Here is an 18,169-nt window from a genome sequence, read left to right as displayed (position 1 = left end):
GGGCTCATTTCAAGGCGGATAACACAAATATATAAAGCCCCCCTTTGGCTATTACCATGCCAGCCGGCTCATGCTAGATCAGTCAAACTCGCCTTTCTTCCTTTCGCCCACGATGGCCCTCTCACAGTTCAGAAAATTGGACGTAAAGTCCATGAAACAGTTATTCGAAGAAAAAGAGCGTAAAAACAGGCAACGCGCAGAGCAGAAGCGTCGACACGAGCGCGAAGAGCAGCAGCAGCAGCAGAAACAAGCGCAACTCCCATCAACGGCCCTTGCAACACTACTTGGACAGACCGTTGGAGTTCTGGATGCGACAGGGGCCCAGACCACAAGCTGTATGTCAACTACATTCTAACCACATCCCGCTGACGTCGCCTTACAACCATAGGGACAAGCGCCGACCCTTTCGCTAGCATTGGCAACCTTGACTTTGATTCCGGTGAGAATCTTGGAATCGGCGAAGCGTACACACAATGCGACTTCGCGTCCTTGGGGTCCACAGAACCGCCTTGTGAGATCGGTGGTATCCTATCGACAATGCCAAAACCCACATTTGCAGACGATATCAACTCACATTCGCCATTTGGTTGTCTTGCGCACCCCTTCCTGCTCAGCCTTCCACAAAACGAGCCCCTCATGACGAGGCAAATCCATCTTCGGCTGAGGAACTGTCATTGGCTCTTGACCTAGCCAGACGGGCAACTGGGCAACTTCGCCTGGAAAATTCTGATATCAGCGCCATGAACGCATGTGAGTAGCCAAGATTCGATCCAGGAAGAAACATCGGACTGGCGTAATCATTGCACAGCTGTAGTTGAAGTTGAAGATAGCAGCGAGAGCAGCGGGAGTTGCAATGCTGATGAGACCGACGACGGCAGGGGTTCTGACGATGAAGAGACCGATATTGAGAGCTGCCATCAAGAGATGGCAGTCCCAAGATGTGAACTTATGGGGAAAGATCTGTCAGGTAGTCCTGTACTACACGCCCTGTCACAAAGCAACCCCGCAGCGCCCAACTGCCAGGAGTCCCCGTCTGTTGCTAGAAACCCATTTCTCAGCGACTCGGCAAAGGCACCAGTTGGTTCCTTGGGCGGGTTGAAAGAGCCTCAAACCGGCGATTTTTCACTCCCTACCCCAGCGTCTGATCACGCCTCCGATTCAGGGCAAGTTGGCCATATTGTTACCTGTCGGAAGAAACGAGGAGGCGAGCCAACCGAAGGCGGCAGCGCGAGCCATGGACTATGCCCGGCTAAACGAATGAGGCCTCGGAAAGTCGACAACGGGACAAAATCACCGGCTCTGCCACCCAGGACTTTACGCGCATTGCCACCTCGAGTCCCGGCAGAAATATCAAGTAAGAGGCTGTCAAACGAAATTGAAACACAGCCTCGTCGCTCGGCCGAAACACCGGAACGGTCTGAAGCGGAAGACCCCATCGGTTTGATACCTCCAAAAGAAGCAGGTGCAAGGAAGCAAGGCAGGGTCGCTCGCGAAAAATATCGCCTATTACCTCACTTCGCCCAAACCACCTTTCTAGGAACCATGATCAGACCGAGAGGTGCGGATTGGTTCCCCCTCCGCCTATCAACACCACGGCGAACCTACCAGTAGCCACATGCCATGCTTGCGGCTTTTCTGCGAAACACCTATTACGCATGATCAACACTTTCGAGGCTCTCAATGGGGGTATCGCTAGGTTGCCTGATGGTGAAAGACGAATGGACATGCTTGAGCTATTCCTTGGGTTCATCAAAAACTATGCTACGGAGAGACTTCCACACAACGAACTAATCACGGGGGAAGACGAACCGTATAACACGACACCCAAAGTGGCAATGATTGTTCTGATGATTACCCCAGCCCAGACAGTCTTGAAGAAAACGTTAAAAGGTCTAAGCGGCGCCGTTGGACGGATTGGGAAGAGGAGCGTTTGCGTGTATACATTGAAGAGGGGAAGGAGCGGTCATGGATTGCAAACAGGCTGCATCGAAGCGAGCCAGCTGTGACTCAGCATTGGGTGATAATGGAGAGGCAAGACAAGGAGGCAGCAAAGTGATTCAGGCATATTTGCTACTAAGTTGCCAACGACTTCAGAGATCTGTCATTTGATGTCTTGCAAGACTAACATCAAACGTATTTAATGGAAGGCGGTAGATAATATCCAACTTGAATGCATTACCAGTACTGAGATAATTCACACAACCTCCAACAAGACTGATAAGCCATTCTGTTCACTAGGACAAGGCCGATTTAGCCTCTAATAAAAATTGAAGTAGATACCTCCCGAGATGTCGGCAACGTCCAAAGTCCTCCAGCGAGTCGAGTCCAGGCTGAAGCGAGTGAAGCTTTGCGTGCGTTTGCCACTTTTAGACCTCTAGGTCCGCCAGTTATCGAGAGACTAATAGCTCCCAGGTGCTTATGCCGAAGTTGGTTCGGACCTGGAAACTAGCGATGAGGATGGCGCTTATAGATCCAACGATGACTGCGTCAGAGACCAAGCCAACGCTGGCAAAATTCAGCTAGGGCCCCAGAGCTGTGAGAACAATTCTGCAGGAGACTGTTGGCACCAGCAAGGCTCTGAGACCACGACACACGTCATCACAATCATCATCAGAACCAAGACGAAGGTCAGAGCGGGTTATGAATCGACCAAGGACAAGTGGAATTATGACCCCGCCGGTCTTTCTTGCTTCTATCGATAACGAAATAGACCTTAAATCTTTCTTGGCGCGATATGATGACTGGCCTCTCAAGAATGCAGTCCTGAAGCGCATCACAGATGGATTTTTAACGACGTTTCAACTGCAATAGGAGCAGCCGTCCACAGAACGACAACCGCATTGCTATCCCTTGATAAGTCAGACCTTGGGTTCTTCGCTGGAGAGATGAAAGTTTACGAGGCGGTCTGCTAAGTCCAGGGCCCCTTTTCAGAGCATGAGAATAGACTCTTGCTTCAACTGAAAGGACAGAACCTTTCATGGAGGGAGACCCACAGCTGTTTCTCGAGTTCCTTTCCGGGCCGGTCTCTCGGGACGCTGCAAGTCCACTTCTTTACTAAGCTAAAGATGACGAGATAAAAGAGCTTAGTGAGGTGCGATACAGACATGTAAATGGTTAGATGGATTGAGAGAATGGTATTGGACTTGGATATGCGAGGAGAGATTTTAGATAGTGTCAAATGAAATGTGTCAGAGAGCGATATCACACGCACCAATTACTGTCTCAGAAAAGGTTTCAGTGTCAAGAAGCTGGTTATCTAGTCTGTGTTCCGTGAAAACCGCTGCCCTATATCCCCAATCAACTATTTGCTCTCGACTGATGATAGGATGACACGAATCTGCCAACGTACTGCCGACAGCTGGAACAATCCTCCCATCCGCCATCTACAAGATGCGTTTCCTTCCAGAAGCAAAAAATCTCCTGGCTTTCAACCTTCTTCCCTTTCTTCCCCTTCTTCTTGACCTTCTTAGGCCATGACCACCCATCGTCTTCTATCTCCGCCGCTGGTTCGGGTTCGGGCTCGAGCCCTGGTATGGATTCCACACAAGCTTCCGGCTCAGGCTCGGCCGCAACCTCCGCTGTTGGCTCAGGCTCTGCCACGACGTCCGCCCAGGCTACCGGCTCAGGCTCGGTCGCAACCTAGTTTCGGCTCGGACGGTGATGTCGATTGCGAGCGGCTCGCCGATTAGACATCTTAAACAGTTTTAGCAAGAGATCTTGTCTCGCTAGTCTTGTCAGACTCAATGATTGAGTAGCTGGGGTTTTCTCCTGGTTTGCTCTTCGGCTCAGCGACGGGGCTTTCAGTGCTGTTCGCTGCCGGTGAAGACCCGCCAGAACACAGATCAGGAAGAACTCTGTGCCCTGGTCTTGCCACCTCATCCGGATTTTGATCCAAGGGGTTAAAGTGGGCATGCGGCGATAGTGTTGGTAGTGGGAACTTCGGACCTGGTTGCTGCGCTGGGCTGGAGAGAGAAGCAGTATGCGGCCTGGCCTGGTCTTCGGTCATTGAGTCTCGTGTCAAATACCAATCATTCCGCACATTGCTGATGTCAATTTCGGCAATTGGTACAGTCGTTGTGCGATGATTGACACTATGCATTGATTGCCGAGCTTGTAGCTTGTGTGCGTCCGGTAGCGCCGGTAGCGATCTTCGATTGCGCTTGTCAATGTAAATACTTGGACTAGCCGCGATCGGGATGGACGAGTAGTGTTCGTGAGGGCGACTTTTGCTGCAATTCTGAGACTCTGGCAAAGACGGCCGGTTCTGGGGTGTGCCAGCTTCTTCTGCCAGGCTTCGAATGTTGTTCACTGACTCAGCTCTTTGAGATATAGATCCTAACTTCTGTGAGAATGCGCTGGCTTGATCACGGGGCGCCAAAGCGGAATCAGCGCGATCAAGCATCCTTTTTCGACTAGCGTTGCGGGATTTTGGAGACGAAGGCCGAGCTGGTAATCCAGTGTACGACGTCATCTCGCCTCGTGAACTACTGGCCTCTCCCGAACGTGACTTGCTCGAAGGACGCGTATTTCCACTCTGAGACGTACCAGGGATCTTTTCCTTCGTTGACTGGTCATCCGTCTTCTTCGACCTTGAGCTGCCAGCCGTGACTGCTGTACGAACAGAGGTTGAGGAACGCGTCCGGAGGAGAAGGGGGGGGGGGGGGTGGGAATAGCTGGCTCGTCTTTTGCGAATAGCGGGAGGTGAAAAGTCTGCGTTCTGGTTTCATCAGACTCTGCGACTGGGTTCCGTTCTTGCGACTCCAGTGGTGTCTTCAAAAGACGGTCTGAAGGTTGCCAGACATAGCCAGCCTCCGTTGGCGAGTGGTCGTTGAAAGGAGTGATGTGTCTGACAGGCGAGTGGGTGATTGATACACTCGCACTATATATTCTCCTTCTGGACCCTTCCTAGGATATGTGCTCCGTGGAATACCGCTGTGGGGATATGGAGTGCTGTCTTCGGGGGGCCGCGGGTCCGATTGAGTTGAGTCAGTTGAACGGAGGGAGTGAGCCGAGCGGGTGGATTGATAACTGTGATGTACTGGGCTACCGGTTTGCCATGGCTGGAGGGGTGTCGATAGTGGAATGGTCAGTTTCGGTCGAATTGCCTGAGGGGTAGGGCTTGGAGCAGTTGGTGTTGAGATATATGTGCTCTCTGGCGAGCTAGCCGTATCGTCATTAGAATTTGACTCCAACGGAGTACCAGTAGGCATTTGGATCGCTGGCAACAGCTTTGTCTGGCCTAACGCTGGCAACCTCTTCGACGATTTTTGGGAAGACCCCAAGACAGAAGATGATCTTTTGGGAAGAGAAGCAGGCTGAGGCTGGGTCGAATAGTCAAAGAAACGCCTTGTCTTGAGTCATTGTTGCGGGATGAAGCAACAGGCCCTGACGAAACAACTGGTGACGGGAAGCCGCCGAGCTGCAGCAGCTCAGAGCTCGTGATAGGCGACTTCTCAGACTCCGGACGATACACGAGTTTTCCATAAGGAGGATTCTCGGTGTCGAAGACCAAAAGCTCCCTCTCGCCTCGTCCAAGAAGGCCGTATACCTTGACCTCGCCATCTTGAATCCCGATGACTGCACTCGTTCCAGCATAGACAGCGTCATCTTCTATACCGGTGCGGTTGCAGAAGACGATGATGATCTCCTCTTTCTTCTCCGCCCGAATCAGAGGCTCCAAACGAGTGACCCAGTAGGTCAAGGTGTCCATGTCTGGCTCATTCGGCATCCGACTGAACATGCGACCGTCTTCCCGGGTCATCCATGCCATCGACAGGATGACCAAGTTAGAATCGTATTCGAGTACATGAAAAGCGAATTCGAAAGCATGCCACGGGGTTTGGAACTTGTAAGGGCTGTCGGATGTCAGTAGCGAGTCCCTGTGATGTTGGAAGCTAGACTTAATTACTTCAAGTCCATGCCTGCAGTGAGAGATGGCTAGTGGCGCAGTCCAAAACTGTTCGCGGGACAACTCACAGATGCCGATAGACGTGTTCCCTAGTCCGGGAATGCAGCCCTCGTAGAATCCTTTTCCCCCCTCAAGAGCCCATGGCTCGTCGGTGTGGTAGAGAAAATTCTTCCTATAGTTGGCGATCGTCTCACCATCTCCATTGACGATGATGGCAGAGTTGTAGAACTCCGGGCCAGTGGGCCACTTGCTGGAGACATCTACCTTTTCCGGGTAGCCAACTACGACATTGCAGTTGTATTTGAGGGCAGTGGTTCGAGCCCACAACGATGTGATGCCGGAGCCTGATGGTTCGAGAAAGTGCGAGATATGTTGCAATGACTTGAAGTTGTATCCTATCAAGAATCAGTTCCGCGGAGAGGATGCGCCCCCGAAGCCACCATGTACGACACAAGGCTGCCCTCTGCGCCATGCAAGAGTGCCAAATTAAATAGCAGAACTCACCTGTAAAAGCCAGCTCAGGCAGGACAAGAATATCAAGATTGTCTGTATTCGCTTTGTTCAGACAAGAGTCAGCTCGATTGAGGTTGTTGTCTATGTCGCCCACTTGAGGAGCAAACTGGAGGCATCCTATCCTCATATTGGCGCAATGTCACACGATGGACAACATGAGACGGGAGCAAGGGAGAAGGGGAACTGGTCAAGGTCCACGAGCGGGCTAGGAGCTCACACTAATTGCACTGGCAGCAGGGCAAGGAGATGACAAGGGAGATAGGAGTTGCAAGCCTGTACCCATGCGTGGTGGTAGCAGTGGGCTGTGTCCAATAAGATTGCACAATTTGCCGCTATCAAGGGTTGGTGCTGGGAGGGGTCAGTCGCTAACTAGCTGCCACGTGTACCATGCAATATCCACTTCGTGGCGAGTCAATGATGGAACAATGCAAGTTGTTGGATCTGTCACACCACGGGGATTTGTATAGTTCAGAAAGGCTGCGCTGTGTCAAAATTATCGAAGGATTTGTATAAAGAACGGAAGTCCTGCAAAAGAGCTTTGGGACAGCCCGTATGACATTATCTGTCGATGCCACTGCCGCTGAACTGAAATACGGCAGCGGTAAATCCATATCTCCATATGCCAAATTCGAGTTGGATACATAGTTTGATGGACAAGCAAGAGAACTAAACAAGAAAACTTTGCGCTAACCTGGTTTCTGCTCAGGGAGGTGGAGAAGCAGTTGTCACATGCAGCCACTATCACATCGCTGAAGCCAACCTACCAATAACGGATGAGAGGGGGCCAGTGGAGTGGTTACCTGAGCCCGCTCTTACCGTCTTGATTGGGATCAAAGCTGTGACTGGCCTTCGACAAGGCGGCGGCTATGCTTGAGGCACATGACGTCGATGACTGGATCTACCTGTGCATTTTATGGATCATAATCAGCGCTCACCTCTGCTACTATTTCATCTGGCTAAGCTACGGGGCTCTCACCGATCTCATGACACGATGGCGCTTCTTACAGTGCACCATTTGCGATCATCGTTACCGTGCATGCTTGAGCCGCTGTTTGAAGAGCTCAGTCGTTTGCCGGCTTCGTCAAATTTATCTGATGCTGCCTCTGCAGCTGACGATTCACTGACACGCTGTGTATACGCGCATCTACAAATTAATAAGTGCGTCTTGATATTCAATCGTAGATGCTATCGCCTTGGAAAATGAAACCTCCGCCGCGTCCCGACTCGTCGGCCAACTCCGCACGCAACTTCTCCAATTCCTTGTCCTTCGACTTGGGGCTGGCATTCTCCCGAAGGCGCTCAAAGTCGAGGAGTTTCACCCCTTCTTCCGCAATCAGAAAGTTATATCGGTTCACATCCCCATGTTCAAGTCCTAATTCGTGGAGTTTTCCTAGAGCGGCTTCGCAGACGACCAGATCCTGGAAGGAAGCAGAGCGTCCCTCTATTTTCTCTAATAGAAAACCCATAATACGTCCGTTCTCATGGACATGGGCGAGGAAGCGCGGGGCCAGTCCGTAACCCTCAAGTAGCTGATATGCTCTTGTTTCTTGTTCGATGCGAGGCAGCTCCCATTCGAAACGGGCTATTTTGACGATTACGGTGGCCGGTGATGCGAGATTGGTTGGGAGGGTCGAAGGGGACAGGGCTTCGAACGCCATTGCCGTGAACTGTTTGGTCTTCTCCAATTTTAGGCAATCAACCTTGGTGTGATGCCATTGATACTCCACACCAGCTAGCGGTCGGTTGACTAGAGAGGTCTTCAAGTCGCCGCTGGTTTTATCTCGTGAGATGCTGGCTACAGTCCATTCCTTATCGTAAGGAAGGCGGGGCAGGGACTGAAGGGGGAATGAAAGTGTGTCTCTGTCAAAGGTTCCGGGGAGGATAACGAGATATTTGACTTGATTTTCGATCCGTAGTCGGTATTCGCTTTGAAAAGAATCGTCATCGTCCACTTCCATGGACAGTATGGTCGGCTGCATTGACGGATTTGTAGTGTGATAGCCAGACATTGTCAACAATGGATCACTGATTGCAAGAGCATTAGTCTATGCGTCTGAAGAAAAATCAAATCCAGAATTCTGCAGCCCTCTGACACTTATGCTTCGAGGATTCCTTCATCGTCGCCATGCATGCTTCTCACCCCCGACCCCCCATTGTTTTTCTTTTTTTCTTCCCCTGCTAAGAGGCGGTGTTCGAATGACTGGGTGGCTTTCCAGCTGCGGGAGTGCTCATATTGCTACTTGAACTGTGATTGAGTCCTGGTATTCACAGGGATTGCGAGGGAATGACGGACCTAATCGGAACTTCTTGGCAACCAAATTGGCCCAGCGACGGCGTTCAAACAGGCCCCTTGGTGCCTGGCCCAGCGCTTGCCCAGCGGTTAGAAGATTCGATGTGATTTGGCCACTTAGAATCCTCCCACACAATTACAGCCCAGCCAGTTGGGGCGACCTGCTTCCCACTGTCCAGCTCTGCAGCCGCTGTGGTGCCTATCTCGGCGCCAAAATCTCCATTTTGAGCGCATTGGCCGCTTCTCGAAGCATTTCCAAGCGCGCGTCTCAACAAGGCAGTTAAAACAGCTCCCCAAACATGCAGTAAGCGTAACGCCCATCAGGGAACAGCGATTACTTAAAACTGTTCTTTGCTCTCCAGATTGGGAAGAGACGGAGCGAGGTTGGGAACAAAGGATAACAGCCATGGACACATGGTAAAGGCCAGACAGGCTGACCTGGCGCTTAGACCGCCTGCATTGCTGTTCTGGTCCTGGTTTTGTCTTCCTGGGAAGCAGCCAAAAATGGCTCCAGACACCTTGTGGCCAACAGGCCTCAGGGGAAAACGTGGCTCGGCAGCTATAAATTGTGCCACCTCAAGCAACGTCTACACAGTAATGGCATCAAACTAAACAACCCAGTCTCACCTCTCAGTGTATTAGCAACAATCAAGCGCTCAGAACCGACCTGTACCAGCCCCATCCACATTTCTCGACAGCGTTAGTACAGCTTTGCTTTTGCGTCAGTCGTTTCTATTTGTCATCGACAAACCTGTACAAGTCATTGAACTGTCCAACATCGTAAGGAGGCAGCAGTCCCCATGTCCGAGCCCGATCTAATATCTAACACAGTGTTAGTCAAGGAATGTGTACCTCCAAATATATCAAATATACATGCGGCTGTAAGAAGGAGATGGAGTTCATCCAGTGCCCGGAACGCCAGGGAACCAATGTCAAATGCAATCCAGTCAGAAAAGAATGGGGCAAGGACTCGACCAACTACTGTTCAAGGCACTTGGTTAAGCCAGATGCGCCGGTGAAATACACAGATCAAAACGGACAGGTCGTGGAAGAGTGAAACACGGCGTGTAAACTACGGAGCGGCATTGAGATGGTGCACTGTAGGTTGGGTAGTCAGGGAATTTGTCCGCTTCCTGGGTGATTTCTACTCAGACACATGGTAGACAGCCTGTTCGCAATATATTGGCGAACAGTTGCAACATCTTTTTAGTCTCTTTCATTGAAGAAGCCTCCTCTCCGAGCAGCCTCTGGTAGCTCGGTCGACCGTTTATTACCTTCACCACTCGATTTCCACAGTAGCTGTGCCTGTTCACACCACCGAAAATGTTCTAAAAAGCTGTCTTGCGCATATACCATGTCGCGAGCCTCGAACGCCCATTTCTCGCCTCTGGAGCCTATGATGTCTTTTTCGAGAGCAAGTTGACACCCGGCACATGATATTCCGTGTTCGACTCTGCCGGTTCGTCTATCATAATAAGGGAGTGCACAAGACCCCATGAAGTTGAATTTCTGATTTCGTTCCAGGTTCACTGGATGTACCTGTGGTAGTGCATGCCGATGCTGTCCAGAAACCAATATGGCCTGATGAAGAGATACGACTGTGATGCGTGACTTGTGTACGGATTCCTTCATCGAATATATTCCAGGCAAAGTCTTGAATGATGTCAAGTGGTCGAGTTTGGCCTTGGTCAAGTGGAGTTGCTTCCGGACAGCGGCAAGAGTTTGCACTTGAGTTTCCGGAGCTCTTTGAAGGCATAGAAAACAGCATCGACTCCAAGTCAGGAGGGATATGAACCCCCCAAATTTGCCGCAAAGAGTACAAGCCTTAGTACATAATGCGTCGTAAAAGTCAAACAGAGAAACGCGGGTGGCAAGTTGTGTTCGTAGCAGGGCGCAGAGAAGGTTCAGTCCATGCGAGACCACCATCTGATATTGTATCAGAGAGTCTACTGTCTGTCTCGACCTGAGGTTTGTTTGTCGAAAGTTGAATAGAGAATGCATGTCTAAATGTAGTAATGCATCATGCAGGAGCTCGAGGGGTAGTCGATCGAGGGAACCGAGTCCCGTATTGGACATCCGCTGGAAAGGCGTTGCTATCGACAGATGAATCCCGACGTGTTCGCGGGGCGAGAACCATATCACAGAATGACAATAGTCTTTGCGATGGTAAGCAGCGGCTCGAACAATTGTGTCGCCTTGATCATCGCGGAAAAGGTATTCGGTGATGGAGCGATATCCGCAAGGAATATGGGCAGCCATTCTCGAGGTTTGTCGGCACGATGAGTGAAAGAGGCGCGGGGCTCAGTGGACTTCGTCGTTGGGAAGTGGCGATCTCGATGATGGGTTGCTAAGTCGCCTTGTACGTGGCCTGTAACATTAAGGTCCGCATGTCTCGTCGAAGTCGGCAATGACAGCAGCTGCTCGGGATGTGGACATCGAGTGTCACCCTCTCTGGGCGGCGCTACGTTGGAACTCGTTCCGCAGTCAGTACGCGCCTTGGATTTCAATTCCGAGCAAAATAAAGGTCAGATTCAGATGCATTCACCAGGAGAAGCTAGAGAGGCTTTCGACTCGAGTGGGTTCAGTGCCGCGCCGATACGAGACGAATTATTAGGGACCTGATGAACCGAGAAGGGAGGGGCCAGCGACAGCGGTACAAATTCCATGCACGCAGAAGCTAGTGTTGTGTGATATTTCGTAAAACGGGGGCGGAGCAGAAGCAACTATGTGAGGTTAAAAGTAAAAGAAGGGGGGGACGTCGGGTTCAGTAGGCTTAAATTGACGTTGCTGCGAGACACATTAGGCAGAGAAATAAATCGAATGTGTGGAGTGGCTCGTGCATACGGAGTGCTGGTTTATCCGCAACACAACGCGATGCCCAAACGTGGAGGGCCTCAGCTCGGCAGGGTAACCTGTGCTAAGCCACAATCCATCGTTGCACCAGGGTTTCAGTGAGTGCAGGCACAACAAACCAAGGTGAAGGGATTCCAATCGAGTGCAAAATGACGCCTGGGTGCGAAGCCAAGAATTGATTATTTCCAGTAGCCTGCGGGAGGCTGGGCTGGCATCGGGCGCAGGATTGGCCTGCTTTATGGTGGTTGAGGGGAAAGGAAAAGAAGGCGGTGGGCTTGTTGGGCCTTGGCTGGCAGAATGTGGGCGAGCATCCGATTGAATACTGGTGGCCGAGAAGGATCTGTGCACTATTTGATGGGCACCGGCGTTGATACGCCTTGGCCACAGCTTTGCCATACGATACACTAGGCCCACCCAAATATGACATGCGCGATAAGTATGAAGGAAGCATTTGGCATATCGATTTAATTGTCGGTCGACACGATGTGTGCCAGAGAGTGCCCACCCCTTTGCAGCGGAGTGCCTAATGGGTGGTAATCATACGTCCGCACCGTTCGGATTACGCGAAAAGGATCCCTTGTCCAGATGTCCTGGTACGCGCAATCGACCAATACCGCATCCTAGACCAGCCGGCAGGCTGTGTGGACGGTTCGTCGGGTGTGGTCAGCGCAAAGAGGAGCCCGTTTGTGCGTTTTGTCACACCAACACCCCAGTGCCCGTCGTGCCCAGGGACAGAGAAGCGCCACCACCCCTGCCGATCCCGTTGGTTAGGGGTTGGCGCCATCCTGTTGGTCACACTGCATCTGGCCCTTTAATACATCTACAGGCCGAGGGAGGGGCCTAGCCACACCCTTGGTTGTGGCATACGTGCATGGATCAGGGGAGGATGGACAAATCACTCATTAATTGTATGGTTTCCGGTCGTCCGCGTTAACGCGTTGTCACACTTTAGGCTTCGTGGCTAGCATTCCAACTAGAGGTCCGTGCATGAACGTGAAATGTGATGGTGACGGCTAGTCAGGTAGGGGTGAGCAGAAAAGAGTGTCTTATTCGTCGTGCTGGGGAGTGGATGGGATCACCACAGGTTTGTGGGCCTAATGCTAACAAGTCTTACAGAGCTAGGCCCAGGTGTGAGATCGGCAGCGCAACCTGGTTCCATTGCGACTGATGTTTCTCGTAATAAAACTGTTACTCTGTTTGGCCGAAACGGAGAAGTATATGGTGGCGATGCTTGTCTTTAAGGAGGATACCGCAAATAGGCGCCCGCGTCAGTCTAGGCTTCATTTCAGCAGCACCGCAATCCAGCTCTAGATCAATGTCATTTAGCTCTGGCGCTCATCTTTCATGAGGCTGTTAGATGGCCATGGGTAGGTGGTAAGATGCCCAAGCTATGGTAGATCAGCGGGGTCAATAGAGTGAAAGACCAAAGTCTTCCAGCCTCAGGTCAGAGATCCACAATGTCAGGTCAAAATTTGACTTAACAATGTGGGTCTTTCACCTTTCGCTGATCAGCCAATCATAGCGTTGTCCCATGCTGATTGGCAAAAGATCCGGCATCTCCACGGCACACATAGTGGGCCCTAGATGGCGTCGCGCGAACCAAGTAGAATAGACATCTAAAATGGATGTCCTCGTTTCCTCCCCAGAGAAAAAACATCAACAACAGCGAGAACGAAATTTTTGAAGAGCAACATTAAATCGAGCGAAATACCCCTGCTCGCAGCCACAAAAGCTCTTCTGGGCAAAATGCCATCCTCGGCATTGATTCTGCTTTCAAAGGGGCCCACGTGTGGCTGCCGAGCAGGCCCTGACCACCAAATTTTCGAGAGCAAGCCGCGAAAAACGACGTGTCAATTGACAACACTATCGCCACCATCGCGGGCGAGCCACGAGCTGCTACACGAAACACAATTGCCACCGACAGGTTATGGTTTTCCTGTCACCCCGACAATAGTTCGCAACGTCCCACAACGACGAAGACGAGTCCGATAGAACAGTATCAACTTCTGCACAGAGAAAGCACCAGACATTAGGCATGCCACGATCGATGCAGCACAATACTACAGACCACAGACGGATTGGCTCTCTGTCGCCCCTTTCGTGAAGAAAGATTGGTGTCCCTTCAACGCGCGACAATGTCTGCGGAATCTGTACAGGAGCTCTCATACCTAGTAATCGAAAACGCCAGAGTCAGTGGAGCATTGTGCTTCGTGAAATAGGCTTGGGCCAATGAGGTGGAGGGCAATAGTGGTCAACAGACAAGAAACACGAAGGCCACATAGGAACCTGGCAGGAGGCAACAAAAGACTTACAGATACAACTGAGAAATGGTCCATACGAGTCCGAGAGGATGCGGACAAGAGAAACAGACGAAGCTGAGCGCCAGGGAGAGACTGTAGGTACGCAGAACCAGACACGGTGCCTAGCACCGACAGAGCCAGAACAGGAGGACACGAAAGAAGGATTCTAAAAGGCAACACGAAAGCGAGGAAGCAGGCAGGAGAACAACACTCTTCAACAGAGGGCATACTGTAAACACACAGAATAGATAGCATAGTGGGGAGCTTGGGGACAGCTGGCCTTGATCCAACAACAGGGCGAAGTGGGACGCCGCGGCTCATCGCCGACGCTTCGGCTGTCTGCCAAACCCCGCTTTCCGGGCATAGCTGCTGGCATAAGAAGCGGCTTCATAACCGTGTCGGAATCAATCAATCAATCAATCAAATCAAGTCAAGTCAAGTCAAGACAAGTCATGAATCAATCAATCAATCAGTCTCCTCCCCGGAGCTGGTCGTGCTGATTAAAGTCGCCAGCAATGGCTACGTCCACTTCTTGTCCGGGTGTTGTCTAGTATCCAACACAACTCCACGTAAGGTGTCGCATATGCTTCGCAGATCTGAGCGAGAACCCCTGTTTAGGTTGCATATACACTTTGAATGCATCCAGTAAGCCGGTCGGCACTGCTTGTTGCAGGGGCAACCGGCTTCTTTGACTGGCGATCCTGATGCTGTTCTTTGTTAGATCCCAGGCAGGTGACGGGAACGTGAGGCCTTCACAAAAGCTGAGAGACAACCTCAACCGGCGAGTTGCCCTATCATGCGCTTAGAAATCCTCAAAGGGCGCAGCATCGATTATGGTCTCAAAATTAACACTGCCAGTAGATATACTATTGCCTTCCTCCTTGACTACGAGTTGTCTTCAGAGCATCCCGAAACCCTCCGCAAGCACTGGTGGCCAAGTCATGACTCGAAAATAGTTTGATGAATTGACTCAGCTTTGAGCGTGACGCCCTGGCAGTACAGTACGAAAAACATCCACCAGTATGCCAACTTCCCCATCGTTTGGAATCAGAACCGACCCATCCAAAGTAAGCTGTGCTAGCTCCAGGCAGTCCCCATCGTGCCAGGCGAAGGGGAGGAACACATGCTTTTCGACCACTCCATCTGTGCCAATGGTGCATATTAATCCGTCCCGGTCGATAAACGCCATACAAGTCCCACGTTTCGGGTTGGAAGGGTGTGTGAGTCCTAAGGGTTTAGACACCCTTTCCAGAAGTGCGTGAGGGAGACTGGAAATTTGGACCGTCTGTTCAAGACCCTGGCGGGCAGCGTCGATGTCTTCGATAGCAACGAAGAATAGCCCAAACTCGCAGGAACGTTCTACACGCCGAGTCTGGACGAGTACTCGAGACCCATCCCCAGCGACATACAGCATTGGGGTCTCTGTGCCCATGCATGCCTGCATATTTTGGGGCTTTTGAGCCGTCTCTTGCGATGAAGCCCAGTGAAAGCTGAAATATGCCGGTGGCTCCGGACTGCCCATGTGTAATACACACAAGTCGAGGTGGCCGAATCCCAACAGGACACCAGGTTCACCCGGGTGGATCATCCATCGGTAGGCTGCACCGACTGCAAAGTTGAATGCCTCTACGCCTCTTCTCCAGTCTAGCCGTGTGATTGAAGAGTCGACAGATAGGATGAGTGACTTGCTGTCCTCGGTGAACAACACCTGGTGAACACTCCCACGGACCTTCATCCGGGCAACTTCTTCAAGGAGAGTTGCAGTGAAACTAAAGCGTTTCACTGATAAGCTGCCCTCGTCATTCATGATAGCGAGATATTTTTCGTTGTTGCTCCATGCCAGATGAATGATACTGAAAGGGTGAGGAGCGGACGCCGTAAGCAAAATGTTTCCATCTGCTCCGAAGATCCTCAACTTCCCTTGCGAATGGGCAGTACAGTAGATGTTCGACCGAGAACCAACTACAATAACTTCCACCGGAGCCTCGGGCGAGACTGACGCTTGAGAATCTGTTGGAGTGCTCTCTCTTTGGCTACCGCGTGTTGCTTCGGTAATCTCTAGACAGCTACCGCGTGTTGCTTCGGTAATCTCTAGACAACTTGCCTCCTGATGAAACAAGTATCGGGCGAGGCAGGTTGGGCCCCAGATATCGCAGGTGTTTCCCCGAAGTCCATACACTCTTTGACCTTGAAGGCAAACTTCGACGTTTTCAAGTCCTTGAACTCCTCTCATTTCGTGGACAAGAGAAAGGTCTGTTGATTTTCGAATAGAAACTGACCCTTGGCAATCGCCAAAGATGAGGAGTGCACCCGAAACACTGCTCTTGAGAAAGTCGACTCCTGATTTAGCAAGCTCGGTTTCTCGCTGATCGCTAGAGCTCCACAATGATGCTGAGCCGTTGTATCGCACAATCAAAACCCGATGCGAAGCAGGAACCCAGGAGATGCTTTTTACTTCAGCTCGCAAACTTGGCTGTCGCCGACGCCTCAGCACACTCGTGCTCGTTAAGACCCATACTGACACTGGGAGGTATTTGTACGAAGTGGCAAGTAAGTTGGTGCCTGGCTGGAATGCGGCTGCGTTGGGAACCTCTTCCTGACTCCCATCAACAGCTCTCTCAAGTACCGATCCGATCAAGGTTCCGACACTGGTTGCTCGCCGAAGTGGAAACGCCCAGACGTTCCCATCTTCAGCACAGGAAAATACGACAGTATCCTTCTCGTTGAATACTATGTCCAGAATGGATACAGCTTTGCGAGTATTGAAGATCCAAACTGGGTGGTCAATGTCAATTTGCCAGACTTTGACCGTTTGCATGCCGTAGGTTGCGAGCATGGTCCCAGAGTTACTGAACCTGAGCTTCTGAACAAATTCTCCATGCCTTAGTGTTCGCCGATGAGAGAGACCCAGAGATGTGTAGACCAGAATGTCCCCAGCAACGGAGGACGTAGATAGCGCGATGTGCTCGTTGGCGCACGCAATACCCGTGAAGTTGTGTTGCTTTGAAATCCTTGCGAGCAAATCGCCCCATTGTGGACGAAAGAATCCTCTGAGGTCGAAAAAATATGGTCCATGGGTATAGTCGACTCGATTACGGAGTAACGAGGATCCGGGGCAAAAAGGCGGTATGATTGTGTATATCGCTCTGGGATACTTCAAAAGATAGCCACCAAATTGGCCCAAAATTCTGAGCAGCTCATCAGCCCACGGTTTAGCCAAAGTATTCGCAGCATTTGAGTGCATCGACAGGCTTGAATGCAATGTGTTTAGAGCATTCGCCGCGGACACCATCAAGTTGAGTTGATTGGTATTAGCTGCCCAATACATCCACTCAATCAACGAGCGTCCGTCAAGGAAGTCTTCCACAAGCGATAGCAAATCTTCAGCTCCGTGTTCCAGGAGAGGATTCGCAGAAGTTATGTGTTTAGCGAACTGACACATGTGATGCTTCCAAGAGGCCATAGCATAGCAGTGAAAGGGTTTCAGGTTGACAGCCCCCGGTTTTCCCTGACCTATGTCGACCATCGCCCGCATGCAAGCTCTGAGAAGCTCCGTATGGGCCATTTGTGGTTCAAGATAAAGGTTGTGGTCTTTGACCTCTGTCAAGAACTGTCGTACTGTTCCATGACTTAGACTTATGCGAGAATCCCGGTTGACCTTGAGGAGCGAACCGCATAGCCGTATCGCGTCATGCTGCTCATAAATGTCCAGACCTTGCAATCGCAAAGCTGTTTTCAGTTGACTGACAGAGAGGGGTGACTTTGCGTATGTGGCCCAAGCGAGGACGCTTTTGGCCACAACAAGCTCGTCTCGTCTCCAACGTGCAGTCAGCCTCGAACAGATAGTCCTCCATGCTGTTTCGAACTGTGACCGCGACTCCTCTAACGCGGCAGCGATTGACACATCTGTATAACAGTGTGGAAGGGCGTTGAGGACTAAATCAATCCACAAGAAATTTCCTTGAGCACGTGTCGTGAGTTGGCTGATTGAGGGGTGTGTGCTTCCCAGTCGCGACTCTGCGTATGACCGTAAGCATTCATCTCTGGCGGGCAATGTATCGAGGTCAACTGATGATGTGGCGCCTGCTCTACTGACAGCCGTGCAAAGCTCTGGCGACCACTGGCTAAGAATAAGAACCCGAAGGGGCAAGCGAGACAAGTGGTCGGAGGCGAGCATGGTGAAGAGAGAGTCGCCGGAGGGGCATATGTCCAGACCGTCGATGACCCAGTACACTGGTTCAGTGTAATCGTCTTCCAGGTTTGGCAGCTCGTTTGCAAACAATTGGTTCCAAACCTCATCCGCTG

General features: G+C 51.3%; 8 protein-coding genes across 8 annotated transcripts; 4 read left to right on the top strand and 4 right to left on the bottom strand.

The window, feature by feature from the left end:
- Nucleotides 1-112: 112 nt before the first annotated feature.
- CDEST_15519 (uncharacterized protein) lies at nt 113-690 on the top strand (the record flags this gene model as incomplete). The annotated part of the gene is made up of 2 exons (XM_062931675.1): nt 113-335; nt 389-690. The coding sequence occupies 2 exons, from the start codon at nt 113-115 to the stop codon at nt 688-690; spliced, it is 525 nt and encodes a 174-aa protein (XP_062787726.1).
- A 191-nt stretch (nt 691-881) lies between these two features.
- CDEST_15518 (uncharacterized protein) lies at nt 882-2,142 on the top strand. The gene is made up of 2 exons (XM_062931674.1): nt 882-1,415; nt 1,463-2,142. The coding sequence occupies exons 1-2, from the start codon at nt 925-927 to the stop codon at nt 2,004-2,006; spliced, it is 1,035 nt and encodes a 344-aa protein (XP_062787725.1). The 5' UTR covers nt 882-924; the 3' UTR covers nt 2,007-2,142.
- A 146-nt stretch (nt 2,143-2,288) lies between these two features.
- On the top strand, nt 2,289-2,702 carry CDEST_15517 (uncharacterized protein; the record flags this gene model as incomplete). The annotated part of the gene is made up of 2 exons (XM_062931673.1): nt 2,289-2,355; nt 2,413-2,702. 2 exons carry the CDS (start codon nt 2,289-2,291, stop codon nt 2,700-2,702), a joined length of 357 nt encoding a protein of 118 aa, XP_062787724.1.
- A 1,911-nt stretch (nt 2,703-4,613) lies between these two features.
- On the bottom strand, nt 4,614-5,222 carry CDEST_15516 (uncharacterized protein). The gene has a single exon (XM_062931672.1). The coding sequence runs from the start codon at nt 5,208-5,210 to the stop codon at nt 4,773-4,775; it is 438 nt and encodes a 145-aa protein (XP_062787723.1). The 5' UTR covers nt 5,211-5,222; the 3' UTR covers nt 4,614-4,772.
- A 1-nt stretch (nt 5,223) lies between these two features.
- CDEST_15515 (Putative carbon-nitrogen hydrolase, protein amidase) lies at nt 5,224-7,200 on the bottom strand. Its single transcript, XM_062931671.1, has 4 exons — nt 6,413-7,200; nt 5,977-6,303; nt 5,909-5,921; nt 5,224-5,855 (listed from the first exon to the last, which is right to left on the bottom strand). Exons 1-4 carry the CDS (start codon nt 6,546-6,548, stop codon nt 5,240-5,242), a joined length of 1,092 nt encoding a protein of 363 aa, XP_062787722.1. The 5' UTR covers nt 6,549-7,200; the 3' UTR covers nt 5,224-5,239.
- A 393-nt stretch (nt 7,201-7,593) lies between these two features.
- On the bottom strand, nt 7,594-8,400 carry CDEST_15514 (Putative protein kinase-like domain superfamily; the record flags this gene model as incomplete). The annotated part of the gene is made up of 1 exon (XM_062931670.1): nt 7,594-8,400. The coding sequence occupies one exon, from the start codon at nt 8,398-8,400 to the stop codon at nt 7,594-7,596; it is 807 nt and encodes a 268-aa protein (XP_062787721.1).
- Nucleotides 8,401-9,303: 903 nt separating this feature from the next.
- CDEST_15513 (uncharacterized protein) lies at nt 9,304-9,915 on the top strand. Its single transcript, XM_062931669.1, has 2 exons — nt 9,304-9,491; nt 9,549-9,915. Exon 2 carries the CDS (start codon nt 9,556-9,558, stop codon nt 9,766-9,768), a length of 213 nt encoding a protein of 70 aa, XP_062787720.1. The 5' UTR covers nt 9,304-9,491; nt 9,549-9,555; the 3' UTR covers nt 9,769-9,915.
- A 1-nt stretch (nt 9,916) lies between these two features.
- Nucleotides 9,917-11,889, bottom strand: CDEST_15512 (Putative F-box domain-containing protein). Its single transcript, XM_062931668.1, has 2 exons — nt 11,556-11,889; nt 9,917-11,498 (listed from the first exon to the last, which is right to left on the bottom strand). Exon 2 carries the CDS (start codon nt 10,968-10,970, stop codon nt 9,918-9,920), a length of 1,053 nt encoding a protein of 350 aa, XP_062787719.1. The 5' UTR covers nt 10,971-11,498; nt 11,556-11,889; the 3' UTR covers nt 9,917.
- Between the last annotated feature and the right edge of the window lie 6,280 nt (nt 11,890-18,169).

Source organism: Colletotrichum destructivum, chromosome 12 (genome assembly GCF_034447905.1).
Source record: "Colletotrichum destructivum chromosome 12, complete sequence".
Taxonomy (NCBI): domain Eukaryota; kingdom Fungi; phylum Ascomycota; class Sordariomycetes; order Glomerellales; family Glomerellaceae; genus Colletotrichum; species Colletotrichum destructivum.
Note: the sequence above shows the minus strand (reverse complement) of the source record. Positions and strands in the feature narration are given on the sequence as shown.